The 24,281-nt window shown below is 41.2% G+C and overlaps 1 protein-coding gene across 5 annotated transcripts in view; it reads left to right on the top strand.

The window, feature by feature from the left end:
* Positions 1 to 24,281, top strand: part of ptprub (protein tyrosine phosphatase receptor type Ub) — a 204,966-nt gene that overhangs the window by 46,060 nt on the left and 134,625 nt on the right. For 4 of the 5 annotated variants that reach the window (XM_028980632.1, XM_028980633.1, XM_028980631.1 and 1 more), the window contains exon 2: positions 10,677 to 10,808. In XM_028980632.1, coding sequence (XP_028836465.1) covers positions 10,677 to 10,808 — 132 coding nt within the window. The remainder of the gene's footprint in view (positions 1 to 10,676; positions 10,809 to 24,281) is intronic. The other variant, XM_028980630.1, reaches the window with a different exon arrangement.

The following is a 24,281-nucleotide window of genomic DNA, read 5'->3' as shown; positions in this document are numbered from 1 at the left end:
GGTGGCCTAGTGGTTAAGGAAGTAATCAGAAGGTTGCCGGTTCGAATCCTGATACGCCAAGGTGCCACTGAGGCTATAATCACTATTGTCTTGTAATATAATTATGTAACGGACCTTTTTACTCCCCATGGCTGAGAATGGTGTATAGTTTTATTGGCAATACTAGACATTGCACTTCCTGCAGCATTGCTGTATTTCCTATAAAGCTTTTATGTTATCCAGAAAGTCTATGCCACCCTCTTCTTCATTTACAGCCAAAGCTAAATATTTAATTGAATCACCATCAACAACATTTGCTCACAGCTCACACATTTTGTTCTCTTATTCCCTGGTGTTCATTTGTCACACACACAAAAAAATACAATAACATCAAATAAGGGTGTTTACATGTCATTATCCCAGTTGTGTGTGCTGTTTTGATCTAAAATCAAATTACATTGTATAAATTCAAAGGACTCCCTCAGTTATGATTCACAATTATAAAATTTGTAAAAACTAATTTTATTTGCATGAATGCACTCCATGTAACACCTTTATGATGCACCAGAGCTACTGTGTTTGGCTCGTTGGATGAAGCCCTTTATAATGTTTCATTTCCAGGAGACAGCAGAACAAGACTGGGAAAATCTTTTGATAATAATTTCATGTTTTGATTATAATATACATTATGGTGTGAACTTGAACATGAACTTGAATTGAATGTACGTTCATAATTATGTGAATTCACAATAGACAGCCTTGCACCATAGTTGCACCACATTATTTTATATATAATATTCCAGCTAGCAGTGTGGAGCTGGCAGTGACCCCTGCTAACAGCCTATTATAGTAGAGCTCTACTTGTCTGGGTGAGTGGTGAAACATGTTGAAGTAATGATTTCTCTTACTATTAATACAATTGAGGAAAGGAGTGTAGGCTGCACATATTTTAAGCACAATCTGTCAGAGTTTAAGGATGGAGTAAAATAGCCAATGGAAAAATATATGTGTGGACTTTTCCTGCATCTTAAGTACGTAATTGTGTGTATGAGAGATGTTTAAAAAGATCACAGTCTGCAAGTTGTGTGTAACTGCCAAATGCACAGTAAGAGGCGGGTTTTATTGATCTGCCTTTCAGCCTGATTGAATAATCTTTGAGGTTGACTTGGACGTCAGAAGATGTCCATGAGAATTAAAAATTCAGGTGGCCCTGCTTGTCACACAGCATGCAGTCAGAATTATTTAGAGCATGTTAGTCTCCAATCTGTAATAGCTAAACCCTCATGTGTCCAAATAAATATGACCATGACACAAGGAGCTTCAGGAGAGGAGAAGACCTTGGAGTGAAGAGTTGGTCAGACTGTAGATGGCACCTGAAGCATCAGTTAACACAGTGAGTTAATTATGGGGTATTATAATGCCTGGTGTTTCTGAATATTAATTTATCTAATGGATTCTGAAGTTATCCTAGCCCATCTAGTTTGTGCTGACAAGAGTCCAAACCCTCCAGGGAGCTTTCTGTTTAGTGTAAAGAACCTGCATCCATCAGTGGGTAATATCTGAATATCTGGAATACCAGGTGACTGGAAGCCACTTTGGCTTTGGGATAACACACTGTGCGGCCTGGTGGAGTGGAAAGGTTGCCTTGGCTCCCTCTTGGGCCCATGTGTCCTTCTTCATGAGCCATTTGTTTCAGTCCCAGGAAAGAGAGCCCTTTGACCCTGCTGTCCCAAGGTCCGTTTATCCAGTTTGGAGTACATGCTGTAATTGTATGGATGAAATACAAGCTGAGCAGTGATGGGCGCTTGGGGCAGCACCACCTGTGCGGCTGCAGGTGTTGCTCTTCATGACTCATTGGCTAAATGGCAGAATTGACACAGGTCAATGTTGCCGGCTGCTTCTACAATGATTTCCTTAGGAGGTTTCTTTTAATTATTTCTTCCTTGGTAGGGGTTCCCATTTTCTGATAAACAGGCACAAATAGATTACAGCAGATGGCTGCTGGCAAATGTTTAGTCTGCTGCAGATTTGGAGACGGTGGTGATGGTCTGGGAGGTGCAGAATAAGGTGCAGAGATAGAGTTGACTCTCAATGCCTCTTTGTTAGAAGAACATGCTGCAGTCAGAGATTACTGCCCAGCTGTTGCTATAGGTGAGTGTTGAACACATTATTAATCATGGCGGCATTACTGAAGGTGTATATTTTGTGGGGCTTGTGCATTTCGTCTGAAAGATGTGCTATGTCCAGGATTATTCACTATTATTAAGTAATGTAAGGAGAATAATAAATATAAAGCTTTGATATATGTTATTTATATTATGTATATAGGTTTGCATTTTTATTTTACCTTAATCATTGTGTGAATAACCAAATAAGATTATAATACTGTTGGGATCCATTCCGGAAAGGGATACTCTATGTCCGGGGCTTTGGGTGATTACATGAAAAAATTGGATTGATGTAATATACACACAATGGAATCAATAGCCACAAATAATTTGAATTTGTGCCAATACTCAACCTTGTTCCACGTTTTCCTCATTAGAGCCAAGTTCCTCTCTTACATGCAAAATGTCTAAATGATCCCCTGTCCCCTCCTGTTTAAACAGTGCAGGCTGCTCTGGCAGTTTGTAAAAACGAGGATTTCTTCAGAGGATGCAAATGGACTGATTTCCAGAGGAAGCGTGTTTCCAGAGGAAGGAAGAGAAATGGGAGCTGGCAGGAGGAGGGCTGGCACACAGTCCACTTTATTAATTAAATGTATTTGTGTTGTTTCACTAATTTTATATGAAATTATATTTTACTGAGACTTACCCTTTGGTTCTTCTTGTCTGGTACAAGCAGATCACGGCTTCTCGGCAGGAATGGATTTGGCTATTCAGAGTTTTTAGTATACGTTGGAGATGGTATAACAATTATATTTACAGCATTTATCAGATCAGACAATTAGCTCCAGCTATTTCACAATCACTATTTATCTTCTGTGTTATGAAATTTGTCATGGTTTGGTTGTCCTTATTATTCGGTTTTGATAAGATATGTTTAATAGTGATTTAAGAGTGATAAGGATCAAGGCTACATGAAAGACTAGGGCAAAATGATTGCATAAAATTGTATTTAGGCTAGTGTTACTTAACCACTGCTCTGCAGTGTTCTGAAAATCAATATCTGAAAGGAACCATGGGAAGGGAGTGGACCTCTAGAACAGTATATGGCTTTAATTATTTGTGAGGGGACAAGAGACGTGTCATCAGTTTTTGTGTGTTGGTTTTGTTGCCGCATTACTGTGGTTATCATTAGATCCATGTTGGAGATCATTGAGCAGGTGGGGTTAACCCCTTACCAGAAAATAATGTTTGGTTTTGTTATGATTCTGATTTTGAAAGTGTGGTCTGATCAGCATGTAAAATATTGGTGTGCTCTTGACAGTGATATAGAGAAGATGTGTTCATCTGCATGCATTGTAACTTGAACTCTCTAATTTGTCATTCTTTGTACAGTCTGCAGAAAATGTGATGTATGGTCTGACAGAGGATGCGGTCAGCGATCAATGAGGATCTGGATGTGTGAAGAGTTTTATAGCATCCTTCTCCTGACTTCACCATGGTACTCAGTGTTCTTGTATTGAAATGAATCAATGATTATTGTGTATTGGTGTGTTTGATTTGCCACTTCAGATGGATTTTAGAAAACAGATTGTGTTTGTGTGTTGACTCTTATTTCCGTGCAACGTCTGGCCCCAGTTGAAATTTAAACCTCTTTGAGGTTGAGGACCAAGTACGGCTGACCAGGTGAAGGATTTTCAGGAAGTGGAAGGGGTTTCTTACTACATCCAAGCAGGACTGATGGTGCACGGACACAGAAAGAGGGCAAGCGCAGCAAGACTCTCCACACCAAACAAATCCACTCGCCTGACCATGACTCCACCACCAAAGCACTGAATGTAGGCATGGAGGGAGCAGAAGGATGACAGTGGTACAGAGGCTGATAGATGGAAATGTGACAGTGATAGATAAAAGACTGGGGAAGTTGTACTTCTCTTTGTGTTGAGAATAAAATAAAGACTCTGGTTGAAGGGATAAATTATATGTATGTGTATGTGTGTGTTTACAGCTACACACATGGGCATGCACTCATGTGATTGGAGTGTGCCCAGCGGGGTGCTGCCAGAGCCACTCGAAGGTTTATTTTACTCCCTCCCAGCATGCTTTGCATCTCTCCAGCACTCTGTATTAATGCCGACATCCTGCTCATTTCCCATGAGTCCAAGAGGCACCTGCAATTTATTGCAAATGCCATGAATTACCTGGCCCACTTGCGGGCTTGTTAAAAAAGGGGGCCTTTAAGAGCAATAGGGAAGCGGTTATCACCACGAGAGGACCATTACTGAGGGTTTAATAGCGAAACTTCACTCATACTTTACAGAAAGTGGACATCTCATAAAGACTGGGCCATTGCTTGAATAATGCACACGTATATACACACAGGACTCTGAGCAGATGCCATTTTTAAGCATTAAAGCAATAAAACATTAATGCTCTCTGTATGTGTGCAAATACCACATATTGTGTTTGCAATACTGTGCATGAACGTGCCTAATTTCTATGAGCATAAATGTTTAATGCAAACACATTTACTTTTATATATTGAGGTTGGTGCTCAGGAATTGAAAAGTACTGTTGAAATGCAATGGCACTCAATGGCAACTAATACCAGCACATAATGTACTGTTACAATGTTAAAAGTCCCATACCATGAAAATTTTACTTTGTGAGATTATTTAACATTAATACAAGTTCCCCTAACCTGTCTATGGTCCTGCAGGGGCTTGAAATGGTGATAGGTGTAAAGAGTACCTTGGTCATCCTGCTCCGCCAGATGAGAGCGACAGCTCAGAGAGTCAGATCTGGAATTTGTTCACTTATGTTGTCAAGGCTAAAGGTTAGCTCCCCTGTCTCATGCTTTGTCTGCCCAGATATTTTTGCACCCTTTCCTTAAGGCCTTCCCCCACCGACTGCCATAGATTGCAAACGTGTGAAGCATTGCAGTTGCTTGGTGATTGGATGTAAAAATTAGCACAAATGTATATTTTTTAGTTCCGTCACTCAAGAACCAGTGGGTTAATTTTATTTTCTTCTGGAAAAAAGGCAACACGACAATGACGTTATTTCTGCAAATGACCCCTTACTTTTAGAGACCGCTCTCCTCCCAGTCCCGCCTCTCTCCTCCTCATTATCATTTTAAGCTACACACACTGATATGGTGTGTCCTGGGGAAATCTCATTGTGTGACTGGCTCAGTGTGACTAATTCTGCACCAAGGCTGAATTTCAGAAGGAGACTTCAGATATTGTAATAGAGGATCACTAAGGCCGATATAAAAGACCTATATGTAATGGTAGATATGTACTGTGTCAGGTGTGTCATTCACCCACCTTCTAATTTTTATGTCATCAGAAAGTTTACGAATATGAATGAATTAAGAAATAATTCATAACTCAAACAAGTTCTATATAGTGATCATTTTGTATGTGTGTACTAGGGCTGGGGGTAAGCAATTATTTTTAAAATGATTATTCGGGCAATTATTTCATCGAATAGTCGACTATTCTAACGACTAATTACATGATTTATCTTACTATTATTTTTCTGTTGCATGATAAAAAAAATCACACTTGTGGCTAGATAGCAGTGTTCTGTTAGCTATAGGTTAGCCATCCTTACCAATAAAGCCAGCAGTATATGCTATTTCTAACTAACGTTAGCTCAACACTGTTTAGCCCCTAGGTATTAGCAGAAATCAAACACAAAAACTGTTGGCTCACATCAATGAAGTGTGGAGAGCTCAAGTACATGCAGCACAATACACTACTAACATTACACAAACATGCAATTAATTTAGTTAACATTGGTGAAAGTAACGTTACTTACTTCTGTTCTCCGGCGTCTCGAGTAACAATGGGGTGCCTTCGTTTCAGATGCTCCCACATGGACGTTGTGCTGGTGTGGTATGCTAGCTCCATCTGGCAAAGACTGCATATCACCACACCGTTACGTTTCTGGCTGTGTTTAAAATATTCCCATACCTTTGAGGTAGGACGGCGAGTTGTTTTCTGCTAAACCTGAGAAGTGGACGGAGTTTTGTCATCCATGCTTCCTTTTTTCAGTCGCCCATGAGCGTCTGGTGAGTGGGCGTAATGCGTCGACGTTTTTTTAGAACCGAGTAGTCTACGTCATCGACGCGTCGCTGCAGGCCTAGTGTGTTCTATAGTTATAGGTAAAGGTTGAATGCCAATGAAATCATTTTAATTATGAGTACTAAAAATTTTGGGCTTTGGATTCATGTTTTGTGTTCGATTCATCTGATCCATCTGGTTCTAAGGATCGTTATTCAACTGCTGCTGGTCACATGACATAGTCATAAGGCGTAATGCCCATGAAAGGATGGATCGGAGTTCAGACCACCTGTAAGGATCGGAGTTCAGACTGGAATTTCATGTTTGTCCTGTGTTATTATGTTTCCTGATTGTATTCACCTGTGAAAGTGAAGTGAAAGTGAAGTTATTGTCATTGTGATACATTGCAGCCACGAAATGTGTCCTCTGCTTTTAACCCATCACCACCCTTAGTGAGCAGTGGGCAGCCATGAGAGGTGCCCGTGGAGACGTGTGTGGGGATGGTGCTTTGCTCAGTGGCACCTTGGAGGATCGGGATTCGAACCAGCAACTGCCCCAAAGCATGATTGTATAAAGCTGCCCTGTTTGTGTCTGTTCACCTTCGGGTCATTGTTTGGTGATGTTTCCCCTGTCCTGTTCACCATGTATTAAACCCCTGTTTAGTGACGTTGTGCATATGCCTCCTTCTGCCTCGCCATGTCCAGCCATCGTGACACCACCCATTAATATGTGTTTTTCTCATGGGCGTGCCCCGATGCTCTGAAGGCAGGCCGACTTCCGGTGCCCCTGTGTGTTTGTTATGGCAGCTCTACTAATTTCTGAGTTTTCTTTCTTATTTACCTCTTTTTCTCTGTAAATCTCATTAACTTAATTATAACACCATGTATTTTACTAGTGTTGGTAATTTTTTTTGGAAATTTCCCACTCACGGCCAACATACCACCTCCAGCTCACCAGAGGGAGCAAGATCAGCCAGGGAGACAGCGACCCGGAAGTGAAAGTGAGAGCCAGCGCCAAGTATAAAAGTCAGGTGGCCAGGGGGATGCTGCCCGCTCTTTGTTGCGGGCATGACTGATTCTACCTTTTGACCACAACATTTGCATTTACAGCATTTACCAGATGCCCTTATCCAGAGCGACTTACAATCAGTAGTTACAGGGACAGTCCCCCCCTGGAGCAATTTAGGATTAAGTGTCCTGCTCAGGGACACAATGGTAGTAAGTGGGATTTGAACCTGGGTCTCCTGGTTCATAGGTGAGTGTGTAACCCACTAGGCTACTACCACCCTTCCTGTTTGCCTGTCCTCGACTTTGAGTCTGCCTGCCCCTTTTTGTTACGAGGATACTCTTAAGTAAACCCTACCTTCCTGCCACCCTCCCATCCAACCCATTCTCCCTGACCTTCCTCAAGCCAGCCGTCTTCCTGTTCTCCTCTGCTCCAGCCCACCCCAGCCTCATCCCCTCGCCTCCTTCCCCGCTGCTCCCCATGAAGCCAGAGCTCCCTACCCGCCGCTCTGTGGTGCGTCCTCTGCTCCACTCCCGTTCCCACTCACCTGCTGCCTCCCTCTCATCGACAAGCGCCTCTGGTCATCCTTCCCAGCTCTTCCAGTGTCCACTCACTGTACGATGACTTGTCCCCACACTCCAAGCATGTCTGCAAATGTGTCCCCCAACTTGCACATTGACAAAAGGATCATCTTATCTTATCTTAGGTGTTAAGTGCTGATCCCAATTCATTTTGACACAGTTTATCTCCCTTTTCATAGTGGAAAGTTTGTGTAGCAGCAGCATATTTCCCTAAATCACAGTGTCATAAAGGCAGCGTATGTAAATGTGAGTGATTACTAGGGAATTGCTAACAATGCTGCCCTGTCCCCCCATGCAGAGCCAGCAGTCAATTAAACAGGAAGGAAGCCACAAAAATGCCGGGAAGGAAAATCTAATTTGTGAAGCATTTGAATAATAATATACATATACAATGAGCAACATTCTGGCCTCTAGCTGAAGCGCATTTCGAAGTAGGACACATTCTAAATATCCCTCAGGCACCCAAGTGCCAACCTGGAGAGGTTGTTAAACAAATTGTCTTCTCCTGCAGTGGCTTCCCAAACGCAGCTGATTCATTCTTCAGATCCTCTGACATTTCCCCATTTTTTTATCACCTTCCTGGGCCAACAGCCACCCTTTCCTGCCATGCCATCACGCCAGATTTTGGTTTTCATTTTCTATATATATTAAATCACTCCTATCCCAGAAGCCTCTGTGCTTCCTTCCATGCTGCCCAGAGTCATAAAAAATGGTCTTAGAAATAGTTAATCATAATAGTTAATCAATAATTAATGTTGAACATAATCATATAATTTCCGTTTAGTGTAATATTGCATCATCACCAGATTGCAATCCCACTTGGATGGGAGGACATGTTGTCTGTCACAGAGGCAATCCAGCATCATTAACCCTAACCCTAACACTAACTATCATCAAGTGCAGTAGAACCTGCATGTTCTTTAGTCCTACACCATCCGTTGCTCTTTCTCCATCTCACCTCTCTGGACAAAATAATTTAGATAAGATCTGTAGGTCTTTCACAGATTTTTACTGTATCACATGGATGTTTAATTAATATTAAAATGTTATTGTTCATATAGGAGACAAATCTTCAGAAAACAGTGAAAGTCTACAAATAATTTGTTCTAAAAAGGGCTTTTTCTTTTTTTTTTCTGTCTGTCTTGGTAACCTTGGTGGAATTTATGTCTCTCACCTTGTGTTGACCCTCCTCCAAATGATAATGTAATTACTTACATAGGCCTGCAGAGCACTGAAGCAAAGGCCAGTCTGGGCCACATGCTGAAGACTGAAGGTCACTTCAGTCAAAACATTTATTTCAGGTGCTCTGCTGTTTGCAAAACCACTGAGCTTCTTTAGTCCCATTTATCTAATGTTTTTTATTCTGAAGCGGTCTGTACACATAAAGATACTGCAAGCTAAGTGGTCAGCAAATTAAATAACCACTTGAGATCACCACCAATGAGAAAGCAAAACCCTGGATCCAGCAAAACCAGACCATTACATTTCCTCCTCCATGCATGACAGTTGATGTCAACTGTCTTGTTCACTATGACAGCTTTTAAGTTGTGCTTGAAGCTGTGAGATGCTCTCAGGAACTTGACTTTTGATGCTATGGAGACTTTGGGTCTGCCAGACCTCTTCCTGTCAGTTTCCAGCACTACTTTCATGCAGAGAGGGTGAAAACACACGTAGGACTTGTAAACATGTAACTATTTATTATTCCCTTTTTGCATAATTCTCTACATTAATTTTCACTTTTTTAACCTCTGGTAGTTCACCACTTGCCTATTTATGATCTGCTTGAAATTCAGTGAAAACTAGAAATATTTGGGTGTTCTAAAATGTTTGACTAGTTGCATATATAGAGCAAATGTAGACTCACCTTTAGACTGGGCACAGGTGACTCTGATTACTTATATATAAATAGATTGTTTCACGTGATATTGACAAATATAAAGCAGGAGCAGTTTAAGTCCCGGATCAAAATGTCTTCAGATGTCCTTTTTTCATGGCTTCTACATCACCACAGGCATCCACTAACGTGTAAAATGTTGTTATTACACATGCAATGAATGCTCAGTCATATGCACTTTGAGACACATTTTAATGATATATATCCTCAACTCCTGTTTTATGTCTCCTCGAGGCAGAAATAAATCTGCTCCTCCTCCTGCTCTGATACACTAGAGAGGTCACCGGTGGCCAATTGGTGTGGTTTGCCAGCCAGAGGATGAGTCCAAATTGAGCTGTAATGAAGCGCTCATCTGTGGAGGTCACCTTCAGGGTGCGGTTTTGCTATTGTCCCGTGGCTCGGCTCTGCCAGCCTTATCGCAGTGCTGGCCGCAGTCACGTGTTGGGAACATGGTGGATCTGGCTGGAGATCTAAGTCCAACCTGGTATATATTATTTAGAAGAAAACATGAGTTCCTGAGGAATTTGAGTTTCCACTGGGGGGTCATGTTCTCCTGACTTGTTTCTGTAGATTGACTGTATGGAGTGTTGGGGTTGAGACTGAACACTGTGCTGAACAGTGTTCAGTCTGAGGTTCGGTTGTGTGGCTTGTGTCTGAGTTAGATGTATTAGGTGTGTGTTATTGTATCGGAAAGGTGTGTCTGGTGTGTTGCAGCATTGTGGACCGCTGCAGTGGCTGAAATTGGATTAGAGTGGAGGTGGGGGAAAGAACCAGGATGGTGTGGGTACAGTGCGGGTCCCATCTGCTGGACCCAGCCAGAGGTCTGGATGGCTTCCAGTGTTGTACTGCTTGTTTACTAATTACTGCAACTGGTTGATCAGATACAGGTCTAATGAGACAAATCTCATCAGAACTGTGAATATTTCATGATGAGGAAGTTCTCACTTCTGAAAAATAAATACATAAACAACAAACCAAATATACTAACAAATTATCAAGAACTTAACACACATAAACACATTTTCTCTCTCTCTCTTTCCAGCAGCTGGATGCACCTTCGATGAAGATTCAGACCCCATCTTGTGTGACTTCACCCAGGGAGAGGAGGACGACTTTGACTGGCAGTTGTACCGCAGCCACAGCACCGCCCACACCTCTTCTGATCTCCTGCATGGTGAGTCTTCATTTCAGTGCCCTTTTCTTACAGAGAGAGAGAAATGGAGGGCACAACCTGTGTTGTTTCCTCTCTGTCGTGTGTGTGTTTTTTTGTGTGTCTAAGGTCATTCTCCCTTTGATGTTTAGAATGTCAAGACAAGGCTTTGCAGCTCATGCTACCAGTCCACTGGCTCATATTTACACAAACACACACATACATCGCAAATGTGCACACAAATCGGCACTTTAAAGAAGTTTAAGAAAATTGGCAGATAGTGGCAGCAGCTCATCAAGAATGTGACAATCACTTCACTTTATTTCACAAAATCTATCTAAACAAAACACAATTCCATCACCAATCACATAAACAATCTAACAGTAAAATAAATTGTAGGTGTATGTCCGAGAAAACCCTTTCTAGCATGGACAGTCCTGTACACAGTCCTGTGGTAGAAGCAGTTTACAACGGTGCCAGTATCACAATGCTCCGATCCAAATTGACTGAACCAGTAAAAGAAAAACAGCAGAACTAGCAAAATCATTTTGTGTTTGTTTGGTGTTTTTTGTGTTATTATCTATAAAACACTTGGTAAAACACACCATGTGTGAACTGGAAATGGTGCAACAGGGAATTGGTTACAATTGGTCACATACATTCTGGACTGAGTCTTGATTCTACGGTCTCTGTAGACTGAAACAAGCTGGCTTTCATCCAAACTGACAACTGAAGATGAAGAAGCAAAGCACACAACAGAGGGCACTCTTTATATTGATTCTCACTGCATTCTTTTATTGTTTCATATTGTATTATCAGCAAATCTGCTCTAGTCTCATGGGAATTGTAACTATTGTAATGCTAGATAAAATAGGGTGTAATTGTATTAGTATTACATCAATATAATATATAACTATATGCAATTATATAATATTTGCATATAGTTATAATATAAAAATGAATTTAATCATTATTATTTTAAATCATTTTTATTATATAAGTATTATATTATAATCCCCAAAACAGCTGCAATAGATGGAGTGAACTGTAGTGACATTGTATTAAGTTAAACAAATGAACAGTTTGTTTCCTCATTTCAAATTGTAAAACTTGCACAAATTGAAGTTGAAATTGAAGTTCAGCTTTATTGTCATTTCAGCTACATACATGTTGGACAGTACGGAGTGAAATGAAATGTTTTTTTCCAGAACCTGGTGCTACAAGTAACATTTAGCACCTGTTAAATTTAGTAATTGTAAAGGACCACAATTGTCGTTTTATGGTTTTCTTGATACAATAATAATATATATTAATATATTATTGGTGATCCTTTGAAGTAACTTGGTACAATGACATGTGTAGACACTGTTATATCTAGCCAAAGGCCAGATATATCTAGTTATACCTAGCAAGGCTTGCAAGTTACTTTCTATTCTGGAAATAATTATATTCTGTTTGGGCAAGCATTGTATACTAACAACAACTACAGCTATGCAGTGGTCTCATCTTAAACACCTTGCAAATGAACTGCCAGCACTGAGCTGTGATGGAGTATCATTGATGCTTAATACTAATTAAATCAAAGGTTGCTCTTCCACCTCCTGGGAAATTTGTGAAAGAGGATGTTTATTGCACAAAGATATGGCAAAGAGTTCAGTATTTCATTGAGCAGTTCTGGACTCGATGGAATAGGGAGTACCTTTCCAACATCTCTATCTGGCAGAAGTGGCATCTGCCACATTTTTCTTGATACAAAAATAATATTAATATATTTATTTATATTTTTTTCTGTAATGAGGGCCGTTTATGTATTTGTGATTGAGTGGTGTGTGCCCATATGGTCTTGTGTTTTGGCCTGTGGTTGGTGCTGTGGTTTGCACGGGAGGAGAAGCTTGATTAATCTGGCCAGAAGGTGTATTGCCAAAGATGGTCTTGGCCACTTGTAGGATAACAGAGGAATTGATTGTCATGCTGTATGTTTGCATTCCTTGGTGAAATATACCTACAGCGAGGTATATTTATTTTCATGATGCATATTTATATGTAAAATGTATGCTTATGTGGATGTTTCTCAGTATTTTAATAAAATTTTCACAGTGCTGTAAAGAAACAAATATTTTTTGCAATATTTATGGTGCAGGTTATGGTCAAGATGTTGTACTCTGGATTGCAGCTTAAGATGGTGTTCCATCTTTATTTTCATTTACCCAGTAACATGCATATTTATTCCCAGTAATCTTAGATGTGTTGAGTTGTTCTGTGCTGAGTTATAATTTGTTTACTTTTGGGTATGTCATTTTAAGCAGAGATTTCTGAAAATGGCCCAGGGTTTATAAAACACATCAGGTGTGTGTTTAGTACATTGACTCTGCATGGTTGAAAGTAATATCCAAGAAGTGATATGATAAAGACAAGTGGGTGGTTATTTATGAAACTATATATACACATATATACACATTCAATCATGGTTTTACATTACAAGTCTTTTTGAATATGATGCCACAAACTTGACACCTATGCTTGGGCAGTTTTGCCCATTCCTCTTTGCAGCACCTCTCAAACTCTATCAGGTTGAAAGATGAACCACCTCCCCAGTCTGAGTTCAAGGAGTGGTTTATATAGGCCTGATTAACGGATTGCTGTAGAGATGGTTTTCCTTCCTAGAAGATTTTCATCCATGCACAGAGGGTTCTTGTTCACATCCCTGACCATTGGGTTCTTGGTCACATCCCTGACTAAGGCCTTCCTCCCCCGATCTCTCAGTTTAGGTGGTTGGCCAACTCTAGGAAGAGTCCTGGTGGTTTTGAACGTTTTCCACTTATGGATGATGGATGCCACAGTGCTCATTGGGGCCTTCAAAACAGCAGACATTTTTCCTGTAGTCTTCCTCATATTTATGCCTCAAGACAATTCCTTTCACTTCATGCTTAGTTTTGTGTTCTGACATGAACTGTCAACTGTGGGACCTTATATAGACAGGTGGTTGCCTTTCCAAATCACATCCAATCAATTGTTTATTTCCACAGCTGGACTCCAATTTAGCTGAAGAAACATCTCAATTTTGAGCTTCATGGCAAAGACCATGTAAACTTTTTCATGTTGTCATTATGGGGTGTTGTGTGTAGAATTCTGAGGATGAAATACATTTAATCCATTTTTGAATAAGGCTGTAACGTAACAAAATGTGGAAAAAGGGATGCATTATGAATACTTTCCGGGTGCACTGTATATTGGGGCAGTGATGGCCTAGCGGGGAAGCAGTCCCGTAAGAAGGTTGCCGGTTCAAATCCAGAGCCGCCAATGTGCCACTGAGGTGCCACTGAGCAAAGCACTGTCCCCACACACTGCTGCCCTGTCATGGCTGCCCACAAGCAGAGGACACATTTAGTTGTGTGCTGTGCTCCAGTGTTTCACAATGATAATCACTTCACTTTCACTTTCAGAAGGATTTTTGTAGTCTTTCACCTCCAACTGGAATCCTCAGGAACATAATGTTTCAACAAATTTAGAAGCTGCCTCCAAAGCCCTTGTGTCCTTCTCTAAGCACCAGAAGGAGCTAGAGGCTGTGCTTCAGCATAAAGCCAACAGTCCTTGGGCTTCGCTCACGAATCGGCTGATCAGTCATTTTGGCTTGGAAATTGAGTTGTTTGCCAGGGGTGTGGACTGGTGGAGGGAGGAGCCTTGGGGAGTGGAGTACCTCAGAGCCCATCAGGAGATGAGAGATAGAAAAAAGACAGTGAAAGCAGGAGGACGTGTAATTGGATTGTGAAGGAGACAGTGATAAGTGAGTAAAAGAGATGTTGGGGAGTTTACAGGGAGAATACAGGGAGTTTTTTTGGTTGCGATGGAAGGGTAATGAGACAATGCAACACTATGCAAGATGATTGGATTCAGAAGGAGAAAGAAAGAGAAAAAAATTATGGAACAGGAAGTCCCAGGGGAACATGAAGTCCCAGAGGTCCATGATGAACTGAACTACTAGACATAATACTCTATCCCAAAGTTACAAGCTGTATAAAACATGCATAACAGAGGTTACATTCTGTCAGAATACATTGACATGCACATACAGACACAGCTTTAAAAATAAACACGAATGACCAGAAAGAAACTGTCAGACTCATCCAATGAAACCCCTGACTTGTAGCTTCACCATTAGAAAAGCGATGCCATGTCTCCTGGCTGCTGCTTGTCATCGTAAGAGCGTTTGTGTTTCTGCAGTTACAGTCTGCACTTACTGATAATTGAAATTTCGCCCCTTGGGTTTAATTAAAAAGAATTTGCTACATTCTGAGACTCTCAGAGACGTGTGAGTCTTAGCGAGTACAGCAGCTATTGTGGAAACACGTCACAGGGAGTTTAATAATGTGTACAATCCTGTAGTTCTCTCCAGGTAAATCTTGCTGTGCGTTCTTTTTCACTTTAATGCTGGAGTGGAGATTTTTTCACCATGGTACCTGGTCTAGGAAAGCTTACTGCCGTACCATTGTGCATTCTGGGAGCCGTTCACAGTCTGTACTTCTGTTTTCTCAACTCCACTTTTATTACATAGTCTTCATCACCAGCCCAGAAAAACAACTGCAATACAAAGACACACCGCTTCTGCTTCGCCTCATATTGAGTCTCGAATCACCCATCACTGCAGCTCCCAATGGTGGAGGACAACCTCTGTCGAGGTGATAAAGCTATTCAGAGCGAGGCAAATTTATCTAGCAAGACAAAAAAATGTGTGGTGGGGGATGATAAGCAAACCCGAATTCAATAGTGGACCCTCTCTGTTTCTGGGGAGATATTAAGGTTTTTTTTTAACTGGGATGCAGGAGAGGAACAGGTGTTGAGGAAGAAGACAGAATTTATTAATATTCTTCAGTATGTGGTTCTCTCTTGTGTTCCCCAGAGGCTCTTCTGGACTTAGAAAGAAGCTGGACTCTGTGTATCTCTAGGCATGATAGAGCTCTCTCAAGCATGAGCTTCTGAATATCTGCACAGCCTGAACAAATATGGGTGGATGTGATCATCAGTCATGCCGGGGTGGGGGTGTCACATTGACATATCGCAGACTACATCTGAACTTATGGGTTCCTCTGCACAGCACAATTTTCTGAGATTCTAGTTGAACGCCAGCCAGTAAATTCCAGTCCCTGTCAGATCACGTGGCTTTTATGTAGGACTGGGCAGGACTGGGAATGGATTAGGATCATTGGATCTATTAATCAATCAATCAGGATACATTTATATTTCATGCAGATAGCAGTCCAAAGTGGAGCAGAAGAAGTGTTCGATTATGAAAATATATACAAATATATATAAACCGGATTCCAAAAAAGTTGGAACACTAAAGAAATTGTGAATAAAAACTGAATGCAATGATGTGGAGATGGCAAATGTCAATATGTTATTTGTAATAGAATGTAGATGACAGATCAAACATTCAATCCAAGTAAATGTATCATTTTAAAGGAAATATATGTGGATTCAAAATTTCACAGTGTCAATAAAAGTTGGGACAAGTAGCAATAAGAGGCTGGAAAAAGTAAATTTGAGCATAACGAAGAGCTGGAAGACCAATTAACACCAAATAAGTCAATTGGCAGTGTTTCTCAGAAGCCAAGAGGGCTAGAGGATCACCAATTCCCACAATGTTGCACAGAAAGATAGTGGAGCAATATCAGAAAGGTGTTACCCAGCAAAAAATTGCAAATACTGTGAATCTGGAACAATCTCTGTGCATAAGGGTCAAGGCCGAAAAACCATACTGGACGCCCGTGATCTCTGGGCCCTTAAACGACACTGCACCACAACCAGGAATGCTACTGTAAAGGAAATCACAGAATGGGCTAAGGAATACTTCCAGAAACCGTTGTCTGTGAACACAACAACAACAACAACATTTATTTCTTATATAGCCCAAAATCACATACAGTATGTCTCAATGGGCTTTGACAGGCCCTACAGTTGACACCCCCCACACTTGACCCTTCTGCACACAAGGAGAAACTCCACACAAAAAAACTCTAGGAGAGAGAAAAAAAGAAAGGAAGAAACCTTGGGAAGGAGTGATACAGAGAGGGACCCCCTTCCAGGGTAGAGTGAGCCTGCAAACGGTGTCAGTGCAGGGTTGGATATGATATAATAATAAGTCCTACGGTTGTAGGGTTGGAGAAGTCCAGGATGTATTAAGTGTCATGGTCTAGATAAGGTGTCTGTAACGATTTTACTGGTCCATTTGAAGATCCCTGGAGCTGTAGTTGTATTGGTGGTGGTGGCTGTGGTGACCCTCTGGTTTGTTTCATGTTTTGTCCTTGTAAAGCAGTTGTCAGGAACCAGGATTTATTTGCTGGTCTGATCACTGGGGTCTGCCAGTAGTCTGGGCGCCTGATTCCGTGTCTCGGAGAAAAACAAACAGAAGCAGCGGCAGACGGTTGGACTGTATGACCGATACTGAAGTATGTGGTATATTGGTGCTACAGTGGCCCGGTACCCTAACTAGGACAGCCTAACTGGTGAATTTAACTTTGTCTGTGTCTAACAGGGGGACTCTGTGATAAACTGGACTTTATAATTGACACTGTGTCAAAATCAAGTGAAATGAGGGTCTAGGACTTTAGCAAAAAGCCAGAGAAAACAGATAGGTTTTGAGATTGGATTTAAACCCTGAGACTGTGTCTGAATCCCGGACACTGACAGGCAAGCTGTTCCACAACTGCGGAGCTCTATAGGAGAAGGATCTGCTCCCAGCTGTGACCTTTTGCACCTTTGGTATCAGTAGTGACCCCGCACCCATTGATCGAAGGGGGCGTGGCGGTTCGTAAGGAACCAAAAGTAGGATTTTGTAGTCAATCCTAAATTTGATGGGTAACCAGTGCAGTGATTGTAAGACTGGGGTGATGTGGTCAAATTTCCTGGTTCTGGTTAGAACTCTGGCTGCAGCATTCTGTACTAGCTGGAGTTTACTCATGCACCTACTAGAGCATCCAGACAATAATGCATTGCAGTAATCTAACCTTGATGTAATAAATGCATGGACCAACTTTTCTGCATCATGCATTGAAATGATATTTCTTATTTTCGCAATATTTCTAAGGTGAAAGAATGCTATTCTAGTGACATTATCTACGTGCGAACTGAATGAGAGACCTGCATCAATGATGACACCTAGATCCTTCACTTCAATACTCGGTGAGATAGAAAGGCTATCCAGGGTTATTGTGTAGTCAGCCAGTTTATGCCTGGCTGCTTGAGGCCCGATTACAAGCGCTTCTGTCTTGTCAGGGTTTAACAGGAGAAAGTTGGTGAGCATCCACTGTCTAATGTCCTTCAGACAATTCTCTATTTTGTTCAGCTGCTGCCTCTGGTCTGGCATTGCTGACAGATACAGCTGTGTGTCGTCAGCGTAGCAATGAAAGCTAATACCGTGTTTGCGGATGACGTCGTCTAAAGGTAACATGTATAGAGAAAAAAGTAACGGACCTAGGACAGAACCTTGTGGAACACCAAATTCTACTTTACTGTGTGAAGACGAAACACCATTGATGTCCACAAACTGATATCGGTTGGTCAAATATGATCTGAACCATTCAAGGGCTGTTCCCTTAATCCCTTAATCCCGATAACATTCTCTAACACAATCCATCGCTGTTCTGCTGTTGCCAGCTGAAACTCTACAGTCCAAAGAAGAAGCCATTTCTAAGCAAGATCCACAAGCTCATGCGTTTTCACTGGGCCAGGGATCATTTAAAATGGAGTGTGGCAAAATGGAAGACTGTCCTGTGGTCAGACGAGTCACGATTCGAAGTTCTTTTTGGAAATCTGGGACACCATATCATCCGGATCAAAGAGGACAAGGACAACCCAAGTTGTTATCAATGCTCAGTTTAGAAGCCTGCTTCTCTGATGGTATGGGGTTGCATGAGTGCGTGTGGCATGGGCGGCTTGCATGTCTGGAATGGCACCATCCATGCAGAAAAATATATTAAGTTTCTAGAAGAACATATTCTCCCATCCAGACATCATCTCTTTCAGGGACACCCTGCATTTTTCAACAAGATAATACCAGACCACATTCTGCATCAATCACATTATGGCTGCGTAGGAGAAGGATCCGGGTACTGAAATGGCCAGTCTGCAGTCCAGGCTCGCTGACTAAAGAATGCACCAATATACTGGCATTATTATTGTTAGAAATTCATCACCCATTAAAGAGCTGACACTGATGAAGGCAATGGTTTAATATTAAAGTGTTGCATCAGTTTTACTTGCCAAATATTTTGCAGCAAGCTATCTAGCTTCAGATTCAGTCGGTGCCGGTGACAAAATTTACTTTTTTTTTTTTTATTACAATATTTCTGACAAATATGTAACCAAAACAAAATAACATTGATCTGCATTTTATTAAGGTACTGCTAATTAATATTCCTAATCATGATATTTGTACTTAGCTATTGTAAAATGGGAAGTCCCCAGGTCCATGACATTTCGCACTTTTGTCTTGCGTAGAAGGTTCATCACCTTTTTGTTCTCCATACCTTTGTCAAATGGCCTTCCCTGAGCAAGAGGTGTGAAAGGCCAGCCATTTTTCTTGGGATCCCCCACTCTGTCTTTGTCCTTGTCTGCGACACCCACCAAGGGTGTGACAGGGCAGAAACAACACATTCTGATTGGTCTGTGGCAAATTCCTGGGAGTCAAATGTATAAAAGGACTTTCTCCTGTGATCTCAAGGACTTCCGTTTTATTTTTCATGAGGAGCAGAGGGGGATCTTCCAATCAGTTTCTGAGTCTTTTCTATTTACCTATTTTTGCTCCTGGATCAGGTGATCTCTCTGAAGCTTGGTTCAGGCTTTTTCTCTCTTTTCTCTATCTTTTTCTCCTATCTTTCATTTTGGGGTTTCTGTTACATTGGTACCTTTTTACATACAATATTTACATGCAACTGCAATAATATATTACTGGTGTTAATAAATTAAAAACTGTTAATCCTTTTAACCTCTATTATGCCATGTCTCTTTCTGCTGGTTAACATCAGGCTGGAGTGGTTTTAATACGGTGCCTTTGTGTGTAGAGAGAGAGTTTTTATACTATTCTCCACAGTTTTACACTATTATCAATCAGTAAGGTTCATATATGAACACTGTCCCTGTGTTATTTTGAAATATCTTCTCAAATTGATTAACGCTGGCTGCCACACTGTACCATGCATTGTAAAATATGAAAGTCCAAGGTTCACTTTTCAGAAATGTGCTTAGGCCTTCTTTTAGGTTTATTTTATTTCAATGCAAGCTTTAAATGAAATGAATAGATAAATACGGCTTCCAGTTTTATTCAGAAAAGGTTTATTAATCCTTGGAAATAAAACATTAACCTCAAATCACTCAATTTGTAATGCTTACGGTGAAAAGAGCAACTGTCATTAGCTTAATGTTCCATGTTCCATCTTTCTTGTGCTTTTAGGGAAGGCAAATCTCCACAATTTAAATTGTTCCCAACTATTTATTTCTCTTTATAATTATGCCTTTTTAAAAGCAACAGTTGGCCCCTGCCTTTAAGTCGTCATTTATGCAAATGATGTACCCTTGTTTCAACAGCCTACCCCCTTTATGGAAATCAAGTGTTTTGGTGTAAGTGAGAGCAGTATGTTGCAGTATAGCATTAAGTTCTTGGCTGGCAGTGGGTATTTTAGGTAGGTTGGGGGCATGGGTCTTTCAGCAGTGAAACACCCTTATTACCATTGTCCCTACTGAGGCTTGATATTAAGAGCAGTGGAATGGTGTCTTAGCAGTGTGTGTGTTTGTGTGTATGTCTATTTGGGGGGGTGTTAGTTGAGAAATGAGGGGCGTGACCTGCTTGTAATTAGCACTGCATTATGGAAGCAACAGAGGGAGGGGATGTCTTCTTAATAGAATAATTGAGACAGAACATTTAAACTCAGATGCACAAGGCCAGGTCACCTTGGCCGGAACACACACTGTGGCAGCAGTGCGGCTTATCTTTAATGCCTTGTTTAATAAAAGGAGGAGAAAACTGGTACAGGGATCGAGATTAAGAAGTGGAAAAGGTGGCATAATCATCGTAGATTCTGCTTTTAGACAGACACTAAAGCACTGTGTGCTTGTGTGTCATTTTGAAAATTGTATATGCATATTAAATAATAATGAACCAGTATGCTGCTTTGGTCAATGTTCTACTTTCTTGTGTGCTGACAAAGTACATGCCTCCATGGAAACTGGGTTGCCTGCTGTGCCCACTTTTAGAAGGATAATGCCACATTACAAAAATGGATTGAGGAATGCCAAAATTATTTTCAGATACCACAGCATACCTTAAGGGGTTTAGTGGAGTGTGATAATTGTTTTGGGGTGAATATTATAGTGTACATTTTTGGAATGTAAATGAAATATGTGGGGGTTAAGGAAGCGGCCCCGTAATCAGAAGGTTGCCGGTTTGAATCCCAATCCGCCAAGGTGCCACTGAGGTGCCACTGAGCAAAGCACCGTCCCCACACTGCTCCCCGGGCACCTGTCATGGCTGCCCATTGCTCACTCAGGGTGATGGGTTAAATGCAGAGGACAAATTTCAGTGTGTGCTGCTGTGTATCACAAGTGACAATTACTTCACTTTATCACTTTATGTCATATGGTTCTATCTGCTGTCCCGATGTGCATAGAATTCTGTCTCCTTGTCCACTTCATGTGCTCTGCTGCCATGGGAAGATCTGTATCACCATGTCTCTGAATGTTCCTTCCAGGGAGGCACCAGTTTCCATTCACAAAAATATAGGAACCGGTGAGTGGATTTGGTGGCTTCTTCAGAGCATGGCCCATCGTTGAAGGATAGATGGATGGAAGTTTTATGCATGCACTAAAATGCTGCTGATAATAAAAACAATGATTCCAGTGGCGCAGAGTCCTCTGTACTCATCCCATGGGATCAGACAGGTCTGTGGAGCTGCACCATGTCCCTGCGATGCTGACAAATGCTCTCCCTGATTAGGGTGCAGCTATTAGCATAGGCTGTGCAATTGTGACACCTTGGGAACACCTGGGGAACAGCTGTGAAACGTGGGCCTTGAGGACATCATTACAGGCCCTGGCGATCCAAAGTCATCCATCAAATGCTCTCCAGCTCCTGTGCAGTTGTTTGTAAGTTATTTGTAAGTTAGCCATGCTAGTTCTGCTAAACCAATCGTATTGCTCTGAAGGAATTATTCAGCTCAGGGAGCAGAGGGGTGTTTCTTTTTAGTTTAGAGCATTGGCTCTGAGATACAAGACACAAAAGAGTTGATGTCTGGAGATAACATTTACAACAACAGCATGTTTAAGCACCGTTCAAGACAGATGAGAGAACAAGCTCTTTGTCTCTCCCCTTGCTTCTTGTCTGCCTTTCTTGTCTCTCAGGTACAACCTTTTTTGGTAGGAATTACCATAATCCATTACCATGTCGTGCACAAATCACTGTCACATGTAATTGATATGTAGCTTCCACTGCTGGAAGGAGTCATTTGCATATAATCGCGTTAACTGATGTGATAATTAATTCGGAAGGCCTGCCGCAAGTGGAAAGCCTCTCCTGAGATGGATAGTGATTTGAATTATACACCAAGTGCAGTACATTAGACCAGGTTGAGATGGACCATTGTGGCTTCCAGGGAAGGCTATCTGACTGTAGTTCTTGAAAACAGTCTGGACCTCCCTGCTAATGGTTTTCTGGGCCCCTGGTGATTATTAATGGTGCAGGAAGATTCCTAATTGTTTGGGTGCCTTTCTCATCCCCTGTGTGCTAAACCTCCTCTGGTAAATGTTGGCACCTGCATTTGGCTTCCTTTTGCAGGTGCTAGTACTGATGTTCCTCCCTTCTTTGCAGAGGAAAATTAATTATCTCCATGCGTCAAACTGCAATGCACTGGTCATGCTTGACAGTCGAGATTAGCGGCGAATAATCGATTTGCACAGGCACTCTCTAATAAAGCTGGCATGACATGGGTATGTTGTTTTTGTTTTTCCACATTTAAGGGAAATCTGTTAAATCTTGATAAAGCTAAATGGACTTTGGCATCGTCATCCCTACCAATAATTAGCAAGGCGAACAAGACATGATATTACATTGATACTGATTCCAGTTTAGGTTTCAGAAAGCAGACCAGGATCCATTTTTAGAGCTGTGAATTGTCAGACAACCTAAAAAGCTGATGGACACAACTGAAATGATTGTCCTGTGTGTAATTGTAATGCTGGTACCTGGGGAGATTAGTAAGACTGACAGTGGATCAGCAAACATGGCGGACAGTTTTTTTCTACCTACGCCAGTGTATTGTCCTGTTTCAGAACTGTGTGTGTGTGTGTGTGTGTGTGTGTGTGTGTGTATATATATATAATTTGTTTATTTAGTGATTGCTTTATTGGGGTCTGTGTGAAACAGCATTTCAAGACACTTTATACTGGGTATAATGTTGTTCTGAAGCTGGTTGAGGGAATTGTAAGAGGATGACATGTAGGAGGAATAACATCAACCAACATATACACAAACTAAAAGAGACTGAAAATGCTGAGATTGGCAGATGGTAGTTGAAGATCGTAGTTAAATCCAAAAAGAAAACACATGGTCACTTGTTGAAAAGTGTGATGCAGTACTGGTTAGCTTCCTTTTGTCCTGCCTGTCCTAAATTGTACTTTAACGCGAACGACAACATCCGTGTGGTGTTGCCGCTCAGTAATTTGGAGGGAATTTACCTGCCTCCTTGCGTCACACCGCACCAGGGTTCCTCGTCTCCTCCTACACACGCTCACGTTCTGGTTCCGAGGACCGTGACAGCCAACTTCTTTGAAAGATATTTTCAATTGGAATAATACATTAGATTCCATATAAGACAGTGAAGTTCACCTCATTTATTCTTCCTCTTGTTTTAATTATTCACTAGCTGTATATAATGCATAATGCATCTAATGAGTGAGGCAAAAACGGTGCCAATACGGTGCTCTCTGTCCTGAAGTAGTCTGTTTTTTATCTTGAGTTGAAGAGGAACTCTCAATTCTTTTGTCCTTCTCCATTCGCTCGTTCAGACAGACCCACTGATAGTGGCTGGATGTGTTTGACACCCATGGACTGGCAGGGCATGTTTTTGGCAGACACTCACATGCTTCAAAGGTGGAATACAAAAAGGTGACCTCTGTAATGTTTGAAGGGTCTCAGGAGAGTTCTCACACAAAAACACAGATTATCGCAAGAAAATGTTGCAGTTTATATAGTCACTTTCATGTACTGTTGTCTTTGAAAATAATTACAGGATGTACTTTTAATTGTATTTATTTAATTATGTATTTGCATTAGCCTAATTAATTGAGTAATTGATGTGCAATGTGCTGACCTACTAGCAACCTGCTACTGCAGTTACATCTGCAATCTGTGTTCATTATTTCAGTCTATTTTCATCCTCAATATAAATTTACTTGCAAGGCCTCATCTGCTTCTCTCAAGCAAACAGTCAGCTTGCAATGAGCCTTTAA

The sequence above is a fragment of the Denticeps clupeoides genome, chromosome 5 (assembly GCF_900700375.1).
Source record: "Denticeps clupeoides chromosome 5, fDenClu1.1, whole genome shotgun sequence".
In the NCBI taxonomy this organism is placed as follows: domain Eukaryota; kingdom Metazoa; phylum Chordata; class Actinopteri; order Clupeiformes; family Denticipitidae; genus Denticeps; species Denticeps clupeoides.
Note: the sequence above shows the minus strand (reverse complement) of the source record. Positions and strands in the feature narration are given on the sequence as shown.